The 12901-nt window shown below is 42.4% G+C and overlaps 1 protein-coding gene across 3 annotated transcripts in view; it reads right to left on the bottom strand.

Moving 5' to 3' along the window:
* RREB1 (ras responsive element binding protein 1) overlaps positions 1-12901 on the bottom strand; it is a 125360-nt gene that overhangs the window by 58591 nt on the left and 53868 nt on the right. For all 3 annotated transcript variants that reach the window (XM_076330494.1, XM_076330498.1, XM_076330496.1), the window contains 4 exons: positions 9360-9479; positions 7739-7941; positions 3016-3105; positions 1500-1663 (listed from right to left, as the gene is read on the bottom strand). In XM_076330494.1, coding sequence (XP_076186609.1) covers positions 1500-1663; positions 3016-3105; positions 7739-7941; positions 9360-9479 — 577 coding nt within the window. The remainder of the gene's footprint in view (positions 1-1499; positions 1664-3015; positions 3106-7738; positions 7942-9359; positions 9480-12901) is intronic.

Genomic DNA, 12901 nt, shown 5'->3' with positions numbered 1-12901 from the left:
AGGACGAGGAGATGCCTAGTGAGCAAAAAGCCAAACAAACCCCACAAGCAGTCCTTCAGTAAGCAGCCTGGGCTGAGGACCCGGACACAAGTGTCCGACCACCCCAGAGTCCCAGCACTGGAATTCACCCTTGGATGCTGACAGCAACTCAGCAGCTGCCCTGCCTCCCTCATGGCAGACAGAGTAATGACCCAGTCTGGCAAACATGTGGCTCGCAACACCTCTGGTCAGATGAGTCAGACGTGTGATTTATTCAATGCCCAAGGCCAGTATCTCCTCTGAACGTCTTTGTGTCTTTCCCTTCTCATTTTACATCTCTCTCTCCAACTCTCCCCAATTCTAATCAAGCGTAAGTTGATTGGAAGTATAAGAAGTTGATTAAGTATAATAAATATGGAATTACAACTGCATTCCCTCCTGTTTCTCCTCTGTTTTCATGTAACTGTTTAACCTGGACAATGTGATACAGAAAAGGTAAAGCTGCAAGCAGCTATTGCTTCCTTTGTGCAGCATTACGTTATCTTTCCTATTGTCACCAAAATCACCCCTTTCATTCCACCTATAGCACACTGCCTGGAAAATGACTGGTAATAATCAAGGAAACAAGATCTCTTCCCTCCCACACAGAACCAGTCTGCAACCATCACTCTTCTCATTTTGCTTATAAGCTATATTCCTTTCCCCCACCTGTCTTGCAGTTTCTTTGTAGGTTGTAAACTCTTTGATAGGGGGACTAAAGCTATGTGGGTATTCAAGAAATCTTAATCAGCTCTGAGGTGTTCCACCCATGCAAATAAATGAATACTGAATCGGGGGATTAGAGAGGGGAAGGAACATCCCTGTGATTTAACATTTTGTTCCCTGAGTTGACCACTGTACATATTGCTACATCCCTATGAAGGAAACTACATGAAATACGTTTGGCAACTTGGGTTACAGAGAATTTCCCAGATCTGTAGTGCAGTAAGTTGTCTACAGTACAAGCAAGTACTGATGTCTGTATTTAAAAACAAGATCAATTATTCTGAAGAGGCATCTTCACGATGGCACTTGGATACCTAACTACGTAACATACAACACCACCACAGATGTTCCAATACAACCACTTGCATCCACGACTCTGAAGCTACAAAATTAGAAGCTCCTATACAGCTTGGCTATATATTTTTGTCCTCTGAGAAAAATCCATCCCATTTGTTAAAATAATAATACTACTAATAAAACAAAAAAAAAATACTTCTGGATATCTGTAACAACTCTTGATAATATGTGAAGAGAGCTAGAAGAACTTTCTCAATTCTGACTTCCTCCCACAACTTAAGCATCATAGTAGTTGTAGTGTGTATGTGTGTCGTGCCATACTTGTAGATCGCAGACAGTCCACAACATTTTCTGCCCAAGTAAGTGTCTTTAGTCAGCTTGCTAGTCCTTCCAAGTAAACAAAACATCCCCCTACCCTGTAAACCTTTCCAAACTCCTGGGTCACGATCAGCACTCACCTGTGCATGTTTCCATTGGTGGTGAAGGACTGTCCACATACTGAACATTTATAAGGCCTTTCACCTGAGTGCACCAGCATGTGGCGATCAAGGGAGCTAGCTGAGCTCAGAGACTTTCCACAGATGCTGCAGGAATGGTCTGTCCCTCCAGTGTCAGTGTTATGCTAGAGAAAGCAATGATTTTTTTTCATTGAATGCCCCTTCTGAAGTGCCAGTAAAATATTAGCGAGAACTATAAACATCTTATAAGCAGCTTTGAAGAGCCACTCGGCACAATACCTTATATTAAGGTGCACCCTGTATATACCTCTCCTCCCCAGCCCTCCCCCCTCAACTCCACCCCCACCCTTCATTTTTAACTCCTTGATGCACCAGCACAAGTAGCTGTTTCATACAGCCTTCAATGCCTACCACATGCAGCATTTCTGCTAGGTGTGCAGCTGAAGGGGACAGAAAGGGATCCAGCAACAACCCATCAGACAAAGGGTACCTTGAGATACTTTAAGCTGTGCAGTGGTTTGGGGTTGGGTGAGTGGTAAGGGGGAAAACAGAAAAAGGATGTAATTACGAACTTCATGGCAGAAGAAAGACACTTAAAAACAAATACTCTTTAAAGATATTAATTTCAAACTGACTGCGTAGTAAGAAAATGGAAGTAAACTGCTTCTGATTGCACATGCAGACTTCTATGGCCGTAAGAATGCATTACAGGGCCAAAATATGGCCATTAGCTACCGTGCTATATGTACCACTCTTTCTTACTTGCATTCAGAGACTTGAAGATTTCTTCACATACCAAAAAAAAAAAAAACAGGAGAGTAAGGGGAAAAAAAAAAGTAACAGTTACAGTACAGGAGGGAAAACTGAATTAATAAGTATCTAGTGGACTCACAGTGGTGAACCACAATCTTAGCATCCAAAGCAGAACCTTGTGACATAGAAAAGGCCAAACGTCCCTATAAAGTATGCATATATTTCAGAAGGAGTAAGAAGAGGCCTGTAGCTGACATAAAAGTGCATCATCCATTAAAAAAGTGTATTTTTAATTCTGCCTCCCAAAATTGCTATAACCTGTGAACGTCTGAGAGGCTCTTCTACGCTGAGAGGATTTAAAATTGTGTCTTCCTGCTTCTTAATTTGCATGACCAGTAAAGGAATCTGTACTCAAACAGGTTAAGAAAACAGGACTTATGCCTCATGATGGAAGTGGTTTTCTGGATCCTTGGGATACCTTAAGCTATGCAGAACAGGACATACATCCTTGTTTGAGCCACTGCAGGGGGGGAGTGTTGGGGAAGGAAGGGAGGAAAATTACCCACCTCAGGGTTGGGTTTGTGGTTTTGGTTTTTTAAAGAAAATACAAGGGGAAGGCTAAAATAAAAGCAAAACAATTGAATAAAGTTATAATGAAGCATTTCTGGTTTGCACATGGAAATGTATTTCACCATTGCAAAACGCACACTGGCAAACCAGACACTCTTAACAGTAAGAAATCAAGAGCCGGTACTCTGCGTACCTGACGAATGTGCATAGTTAGCTGGTGCTGTGTAGTGCAAATCTTTTCACACAGAGGACAGGTATAGGAAGACTTCTCTTCTTTTGTTTCCTGTGAACGAAACAAACAAAAAAATCAGATGGCATAGAGATATAAAAGAACTTGAAAGCTGTTACTGCTGGGGATGGAAAAAATATAATCCATCCTAAGTACAAAAGGCCACTGGTAACAGAACAACTTGCACGTATACATTTATCATCCTGACAGATCCCTCAGGGAAGTTTCAGAAACTTCTGAATTTATAAATAGGGGCCATTTCAACTACCGCAGAAGTACAGCAGCTGTTTTAACAGCACACGGATACTCAGCAGTAGCAGTTTAGGACAGGAAGTGAAGGCAATTATTGCGACCAGCTCAAACTGCCAGGAGGAATTTAGGTGAGCAGAAAGTAATTACTGGAACACCGCCAGAATATGTGGGCAAATGCCACTAATCTTCCCAAAAGATCCTTAATAAGCACAAGTTGTCGGGACTTCAGGTTTCCCACCCCATCTCGATGGCAAGGCACTAGCTGGGTGCCCTTTTCTAGGGGCTGTATGTTCTGCTCCATGGCTGACTCAGAAGGAAGAGCAGCATTTACTGAATCACCAACACCATTTCCCTTAGCATCCTGTGTTTCTCCTGGAAGCATCCCATCCAGGCACACCGGTCAGGCCCAACCCTTCTGAAGCTTGCAAGATCTGATGAGATCACAGCGAGAAAGAGGTGACAATGCAGGAGTGTACGTGACTCAAAAAGAACACATTATGAACACACATTATTCTCCACCCAGGTGAGAATTAGGAGTAACCATGGTCAAACCATGAGTACAAACAATAAAGCTGGCCGGAGAGCTCAGCCTGCTTTAAGTATGCCCTTGAGACACTGAGCAAAGCAGCCACTCTTTCAGCCAAGGATGAAATGGCACTCTCGCAGGAACCAAAGGCGTTTGCCTGAATTGTCTGCAAGGATGGCTACTGCATGACATAAAGGGTACTTTCACCACCTCACTAAGAAGCCCAGGCGTGGCTTCTGCACCAATGCCTGTATGTTAAAAGGAAGATGGTCTGGTACTGAAAATTAAACCTCATTTTTCTGTAGAATGATGCAAATCTTCACCAGCTAGACAGATCCACTGCCTGTTACCTACACTTCTGGTGACAAGAGAGTACAAAAACCATCTCTGTGTAACCGATGGAAAAGTACAATATTTATGCCAAAAGGACATGTTCTACTGAACCTCTTTGCTGGCTATTTTAAGTACCATTAGTAAAACCATGAAAACAAGCAAAAAAGAAAACCCACCCTCGGTAGCTCTTCAGTTGGGAGGGAGTTGATGGGTACGAGTGTATCTGTGCATTTCCTCTCTCCACACAGCTCTTTTCCCCCATGGGTGTCCCAAAAGTCATCAACTTGGAAGCAACCATTTCCAGATTGTCAGACACAAGCATTTGTGGAAAACACTGAGAATGACTAACCCAAGCCTCTGTGACAAAGTCTCTGGCATGTTAGGAGGAAATGTGCTGACACAGTGTTAGAGAAAAGTTTTTTTAGGTCTCAGTAAAGGAATATCCCCTCTTACATGATTTGGGGAACCATTCTGGAGAGTCCCCTATTAAAAATCTAACACTGTGTTTTCAAAAATAGGGCCATGATAATTTTCTATTAAGTTCAGTGACCTGTGGATTTGGATGAAGAGCTACTTTCCCATTTTGCCTGAAGTAAACAAAACTTGTGACCTCAGTTCTAAAAGTATCAGGATTGCAAGGATTAGGTTCTCCCACTCCTCCCTACCGTTTCTCTTGTACATCTTTTTCTAACTGTATTTCAGGGCTCTCTATCCTAAAGCTAAACACTGTAGGCCATGCACACAGGCCAAGGCCTAACACACTATTACTCACAAAACATTAGAAAGTAAGCAAGCAAGGCTGCCATTATGAAGTCTGAACACCCCAAGAAAATTAAAACGCACTATCCCAGTGCCCCCCCCCTTTTTATATACAAACATACAATTCGCATACGCACATTCCATCCTACTTATACAACTTTAATTTTGCTATATGCAACCTGTCTGTGGAGTACTGTTCAGCCCCAATTATACTGCAACCCTGTTAAAGTTGGCTCAGGGCAGAGAACAAACACACTGTGCCGTGAGGAAAAACTCTGCAGCTGTGCTGACAGTTTAGATGGTGTTTAATCCCCAGAGTATTTCTGTGAAATTATCAACCTACTACTTTTTTTTGCCCCCCCCCCCCCCCCCGAGTGCTGCAGTTCTACGTGATGCACTTGATTGTTTCAAAGCCTGCTTTCTAGACTGCCTGCTCTTCGAATCAGCAAATTAACAGAAGGTAGAGTAATTACTGGTTCACCTTGAAGCAAAGATCAGAAACACACTATAGCTCAGCCAGAGCTGTTTAGTGTTGAATCTGGGGTTTATTATTAACTAAAACCCAAACTTTCTCCAGTGGTCACACAGGGTACATGCCGCATACCGTAACACAGCTCAGGCAAACCCAGCGTAGCTACAACAGGAATGCTGTTGACTGACCCAATCCAGACCAAAAAACATTAGCATCCCTACTGTAAAAGCACCCCCTCTCACAAATTTAAAACATAGCACTCAGCTACCCCACCAGAGTCAGATTGGTGAAAACACACTTCCCGAACTGAAAGATAAAATTAGCAGCTAATTTGTTAGCTACTCTCCCTTTAGTAAGTCAACCTGGCATGACTGCTCAGCATTCAACTGATGGCAAACGCTTTTGGAGTTGTGCATTAGGTCTATTAGTTTTTCTCCAGCTCAAGAAACACCTTTGTCATGCTTTTTTATTTTCTCCAAGAGCAAAGCAAATGAGAAGTTAAAATGGATGCTGCTTGATGTGAGAACATGTTTATTAGACTATGAGTAGACTAAAGCCAAGATAAAGTCAGCATTATAAAGAGAACCACAGACTTTGGAACAAAGGTTCAGGGCAAAATGTTTCGCTGCCAACTCATGGGAAACAGCAGTCAGACCCAGAAAACTAGCTAACTGTTACTATCCTTGAAATTATAATAAGGGGCACATTCTGACCAGAATCTGAGATCTGTGTGCTGCTACACACTGAAACAATTCAGTGCTTTCATTCTGCTACGCTGAAAGCAGAAATTCGTTGTATTAGAGGTTGCTAACCAGATTGATACCCACTTAATATTTCACATCTCGCTTCTATTTTCTCAGTAACGTAGCCATTTGCCCCTCTGGCGATAATGATCTTTCAGCCTAAAAACAAATAGGCTATTTACTATGTTTTCAATGTATTTGTTTATTTTTATGCTGTAAGAATCCCTCTTAATCCTGTCACATTTACTCTCAAGCTTCCTTTGATTCAATGCCCATCGAAATATCAGGTGGAATAAAGGTCACTAACACTAATAAACCTCCCTGAAGCCAAACCACATGGTGTACCAGCAGACAGCTGTGTAATAGCACTGCCACTGAGACTAGTCTGAACTCCAGTGCCTTACTTGACATGATGAAATCAAGGAACTAGGGCAGCCCCTAAGTGGGAATACTGCAAATAAACCTTAAAGCCAGGTACTACACAATACAATCCCACAAACACAGTTGCCAGTATACTGTCCAGGCTCTTCATTTAAGAATGTTCATTTACAGTTAATGGCTTTTAACTCCTTTCAAGCAAAAAAGATCCAAGACAAGTCATAAGTCTGTCAACTGGGCAGCTACTCGGCAAGCTATTAATAAACTACTATAGGAACATCACATGAGTCATGCCTCTCAACCTTTCTGGTCCCTGTTACATCTTGATTGCTTTGCAAATTCTCTGTGCCTCACTACAAGCTCTAAAGTCAAACGGACACAGTGATTTGGGGTATTTCTTGCTGTTCTGCAGCACCTTCATTGGTAGGGCTTAGCCCAGCAGGAGAAAAACATGGATATAAATAATCACAGCTTTAACCGATACGACTCTCTCCTTTCACTTGTTTAGATCAATATTGCTATCAACTGGTGCCATCAACTGGTAAATGGAAAAAACCTGATAAAAGCTACATATATTTGCTCTGCAAGATTTGTACAAAGCATTCTGCAACAACTCTTCATAATTTTATGAACAATTAAGTAAGGGCACCTTACACTCCACACGTGTGAACTGAGGGTCCTGATGGATGTTTCATTCTGGCACCACCTTTAACCTTAAATCACTTGGATCTTCCCCGGGGACAGCCGCACACCTCATGAGGAGTCCCACACAATGGCGAAGCCAAGCCCCCTGCCACACTGCTCTGAGCTCCTCTCTGAGCTATTTCTTTTCTCCTAGTTTCATGAAATGAACTGGTGCCTCAACAGATTATGCAAATGCAAGAGCCTGGAGAAAAGATGCAGCGGGGAAGAAGCAGCAATCCTTAGGTGGCTTTGCCACTGCTAGTGGCATCTGCTAGACCAGCTCACCACTGCATGACATTGGACCTCGTGCTCAAATGTTTTTACATGTGAATCCAAGCAAGTGAACCCCTTCGATTCCCAGTTTTCTAAAGTCATGTTCTGGAGAGCCACCAGAAAACACACAGAGGAGCAATGGCAGAGGCAAAAATACCCACTGAGGGGAAAAAAGGCAAAATGATCAAAGAAACATAATTATGTCTTCTCACTTCCCATGCAGCTGCTTGTCTCCCCTTCACCCTCCCTGCATTTGGGTTTACATACCTGGTTCCTCCTGCCAATCCGATTTGGTGCAGGAGACTTCGAGGGGGATTTGACATTTTGAGAGTTCCCGCCATTTTCAGCAATCTTCCCCACATTCATCACTGCTGACATCATGGCATCAATGGAGGACAAGTCTGCTCCGTCCAAACTGTTTGGTGAACTTGGTGATACCTTGTAGCTGTTTAAGCTTTCCAGCTGCTGCTCTGGAATTAAAAACAAAAACACACATAGGAGTTGCTAGGCCATCTGAAAAAAAAAATAAAATACCACAGTATTTTCAGCTGCCTGTAACTCGCATCACACTCTGCTGGATCACCATGGAGCACAGGCAACAGCCCATAATAAGTGGAGTTCTTGTAACAGGAAAAATTTCTTATATTGGAATGCATAGGACAAGGTGTACATTCCTTCTAATAGGACATTCATGTTATCTTAATTTTCAACCTTAACTCAGTATGGGGCTTATAGAGTGATTTACCTTAAAGTCTCTTGCTGTAAAATGGTATTATTCATAGTACCTTGTGATCACCATGAACTAGTAGAGCAGTACTGATGAATGCACGCTCTGGCAAGCACAATCATTCAAGCAAGCACGTGTTCTGAGCAGAACTGCACAATTAAGGCATTAGTAACACAGTGTAGGGCACTGGGTTCTCTTTCTAGCATAGCTTAAGCCAGCTCTGTATATGGAATAAGCTAAATTAGCAAAAATCCAACCAAAACAAAACCCCAAATCCCCCCAAATGCCTCTTTACTGCCACAGCTGGCATCTATGTAGATTTTTTTCTTTTTGGTCTACGAAGCCATATTAGTCCATGGAGCATATGTGTTACATCCATGACTAATGCCACAGCTAAAGCTGTTCAGATAGAGACTTCTCCATCACATTCCGTATGTAGCAGGGATGCTCCTGTCTCAGATACCAAATTCAAAACACACCTAAAATCTCACCTCTGGTTTCTTAACATACAGACATGTCAAACACACAGGTAAGGCCTTCCACTTTCCTCTTTACAAGTTTGAAAAGGAAAATGCTTTCAAATTAATATATGCTTTCAAATAATTTCAAATTAAACACTCCTTCCCCGCAAAAGCAGTCTCCCAGACAAACAGGAACACCCTGCAAGTCTATTGCTCTGTCACCTCTGATGGAGAGCACAGAATCTTAATGTGTGTTGTGAGAAAGTCACTGTAACACAAGAGGATGTGAGGGTGAACAAGGAGGAACATGTTTGTCTGTGAACATTTGATCTCTGCATAATACTGTCTGTGGAAGATAAGTTTGAGCATTATAAACAGGTGTTTTTTTGAGGCTAAGTAATGTGGTGCCAAGTTACTGGGAGCCAAGAAAGCTTAGTTTGGAAGCCTGCAGTGGTAGTTGAGTATTTATGTGCCCATGCTTCTGCTCAACCTATTTTATACTTTTCAGACAGATAAAGGTTAGGGATGGGGAAAGAAACGTATGCACCAGTGCTTCTGCTCAATGTATCATCATCTCAATATCAAGAGTATCTTATACTCTTCACACAGATAAGGGGTATGGATGGGTAAGAAATGTTTCTACAAGCCTTAATCAATGCCCTAATTTACAGAGTCACACAGAGCTAGTCAAACCAGTTACCTTCATTTTTATCCCCTGATAGACTGTGGCTCTCTTCGTGGTTGCTGGTCTCCTCACTTAGTGTAGTATGTATAGTAGCGTCTGGCTCTTCAGCGTCTTCTTCAGCAGCACCCTCTAGCACTATGTGAGGGAGAAGGGAAAATGAGAAAGGGAGTAAGTTTTTCTGGAAGCCATTTTAGCAAAATAAGACTACAGCCCGTTAGTTTGAGAACTCCCTTGACCGGTATGTAGGTCTGATGACAGAAGCATGTAAACAGTGCCAGCGCAGCCAAGCGCCCACTCCCACGGGTGGCTGGGCACTGGGCTGGGAGATGCTGCCTCTGCCAGTGGTGAAATCTGGGCAAACAAAGAGAGGAAACCATTACCAGCTTGGTCCCCAGTATTCAGCCAGCTAAAAAAGGAGGAGGGAGAGAAGGAGAAAGCAAGCTAGCCTATCACTGACAGTCGTGACATTTGGTTAAGAAGTTGGAAGAATATTCTGCAGCTAGAGAATTTAAGTAATTCAATTTCATACACACACTCCTTGACCCTTCTCTTCATGGAGGATTAAGATTTACTCCAATACATGAATTCATGGTGACCTTTTCTTCTTTCTAGCAGTGGTGAAATGACTACTGAGGTTTCTGGGACCATTTGGCACATTCCTCACACCCATTGCCCAAGGTTTCCAGTTGAGTTGAAGACATGAGCAACCATCGTATGTGCCGACAGAATTTCTCCACACCCCTTTCTGAAACCACAAACTTAACATGCTTATCGTTGGGGTTTCAGGAAGGATGCCTGTTCTGGCTGGAGAATGACAGGGCAGTTAAACATCATTTTTAGAGGTGACAGGGAATGATCGACGCATGAGAAAGAGAGGAGTTCTCTGCCCACGGCACCCATGGCGATAGCCTCCAGAAAAGGTTATTTGTGATATGGAAAACTACTGATACATTTTTAATGAAGAAATACACCTTTATAACCTTACAAGCAAAATACTTATTTCATTATGGAAATGAACACACTGTGGACATTTTGTCATCTCAGATTTACAAACTGCATCCAGCAAACTTAATACAGGTTTTCCATTTTTCAGAAAGCAGAGACCATCGGCCTCAAACCGCGGTTAACTCAACAGGGTTTCTTCCTTTTAAAAAACATATTCTCAAGGATGACATGCAAATCAGTCACGTAACACATCTTCAAATGCTGTTTGAACAGCATTTGCAAACAATAAATGACTACGTTATCCCAACTACTGACATTTTAGAGCGCACGCAAAAAGGCAGACAAAGAGAAAGGGCCCGGCTTGTGTCAAGCAGTTCCTCATTTCACGCAATGCCAGACAAAGCAGCAGATTCAAGCTTCCTACGTTTAACTGCCGACCCTCTTAGGAGCGGCACACAGATGATTTGACATAGCAAGCCAGCTCAGTCTAGTGACAAAACCTAGGACCCGACTAAACCCAGCGTCTAAGGCTCTGGATAACATCAACTTTTTAACAAACATTGTTTTCAATTTGCATCTTCAAAAACAGACAAAAAGACTATTTTTATGCTATCCTGAACAACTCAAGGTAACTCTTCCCTAGTCATTTTTGTACTTTTCTGCTAAGAAAACACTAGTGGTCCTTGCAACACAGGGATTTCTTGATCCAAGGTGAGGCCAAGCATCCATCCTTCTGTATTTTCTCCAGTAATTATGGGAACTGTTTATTTGTTTGCCTTTATTTCGTTTGTCCTTAACTGTTATAACTTTGCTGTTATTTTATTTGTTTTTTTAAAAAGGTCCATCTCATTCAAGAGCAACACAGTAATTCCCCCCCCCCCCCATCTTTTTTAACCACTATGTGGTAGCTGACTTAATTTTGAATAGAATAAGCACAAGAGTTATTTTCGAGACTGGCCTAAATCTTCTAAGTTGCTTGCTGTTATCTGCTTAGTACCACCAAAAATAAAGACCAGTTTAAATTATTTGGAGGGTTTTCTGTTAAAACAATGCAAATAAGTGCTTTAGTCCTTAAAAAAACCCCAACCAAACAGAACAACTCTTCCTTCCAAAGTAGATCTATTCATTCCTCTTTCAGTCAATACCTAAGACATCAATATCACCACTCAATCAAGTCAATCTCTTGAGTAACTGTGAAAACTCCTGTGTTGGCCAAGGTAACTTTAAGATAGTTGAGGAACTTCCCAGAGAACTAGAGTCAGAATTCCTAGTGCTGCTTTTAGCAACAGTGAAAATGGGAAATGTTCATAACAAAGAGAAGAGGCAGGCATACATGCACACGTTAACAAACCTACCTCCTGGTTTAGAAACACCTGCCAGCTTGCTCTCTGTTCTTCTTTCAGGAGGAAAACTATGTATTGTGCTATTTCATCATTTCGATGAACGCCTTTCATAATTTCTATGAACGAACAGTTATTTTATTTCTGAATCTAAGTATCTTCCTGCTAACGCAAACAAAGATGTATAGTCACAGATCTTGTTTTTAAAACCGTTTTCCGTACATTAAAAATTTCCTATTTTGGAAGCAGTTGAAAGATCGCAACTTAATTTCTGCAAAAATAGGTATTATTGTTGCATGCTTTTATTCACATATGTATTTTCCACTCTCTTGCATGAAGCAAAAAATGCACCACTGAAACAAAGACAACTGCATGAGCAGCACACACCGATTTCAGAAGCATAACTTTCTATTTGCAATAGGATATAGAAACAATAAGAATACTGGGCCAAATCACTCCTTCCTGTGGGAAAACCCGTGGCAGAGTGCCTTTAGGCAGGAGCATACTGAGAGATTTCTCTTGCAGCCTTTTTTTTGCTTTTTTTTTTCCTTTAAATAAATGCATCACTGAGAATGGGGAAGTGGGGTTTTTTTTCCACAGCACCTATGAAACTCAGGGAATCAGACAGGCAGCAACCAGCACGGATGCCCTATGTCATGCTGCCTTCAGGACTGCAAGCCTTCTCAGCTCACACCAAATGCCCCTGCCTGGAGGTCGTGCTGATGGAGCCTTCTTCCTCCCTCTTCCCAAAAGAAAACAAAGACCTCCAGGAAAGAGGACAAACAGGAAATACGCTGGCAAACAGTGCAGCCTCAGGTTGCATTCAACATCGGACCAAAGCCTCTAGGAAACAGGGAAGTGGTCACAAGCATTCAAGTCATCTTCTACTTTGAAGAAACCCCCCAGTGTCACAGTCATCCTCTGTGAAAAGGAGGACAAGCAGAGAGCAAGCGACAGAGCGAGAGCGCTAACACATGTGGGGCGGGGGAGGAACCAAACAAAGCAACGCAGCAGCCCTCTTTGCACGGCCACACCAAGAGACCTAGCTCTTCTGCGGGAATGTGTCCCCTCCGCTTGATGACATTGCTGAAACCATGAAACTGGGGCAACTTCGATCCCACAGAGAAATCTGAGGGGCCTTTAGCTCCTGCTTCTGACAGAGGCCCACCCCTGATGCCCCACATAACCAGCTAATGGGAGAGTCACTGAGAAAGCAGAGAGCTAAAAAAAAAAAGTAAAAAGCCTTGTTGCTTCCCATTCAGTCTGTACAGG

This window comes from Aptenodytes patagonicus, chromosome 2 (assembly GCF_965638725.1).
Source record: "Aptenodytes patagonicus chromosome 2, bAptPat1.pri.cur, whole genome shotgun sequence".
NCBI lineage: Eukaryota > Metazoa > Chordata > Aves > Sphenisciformes > Spheniscidae > Aptenodytes > Aptenodytes patagonicus.
The sequence above is the reverse complement of the archived record's forward strand: the minus strand, read 5'-3'. Positions and strand labels throughout refer to the sequence as shown.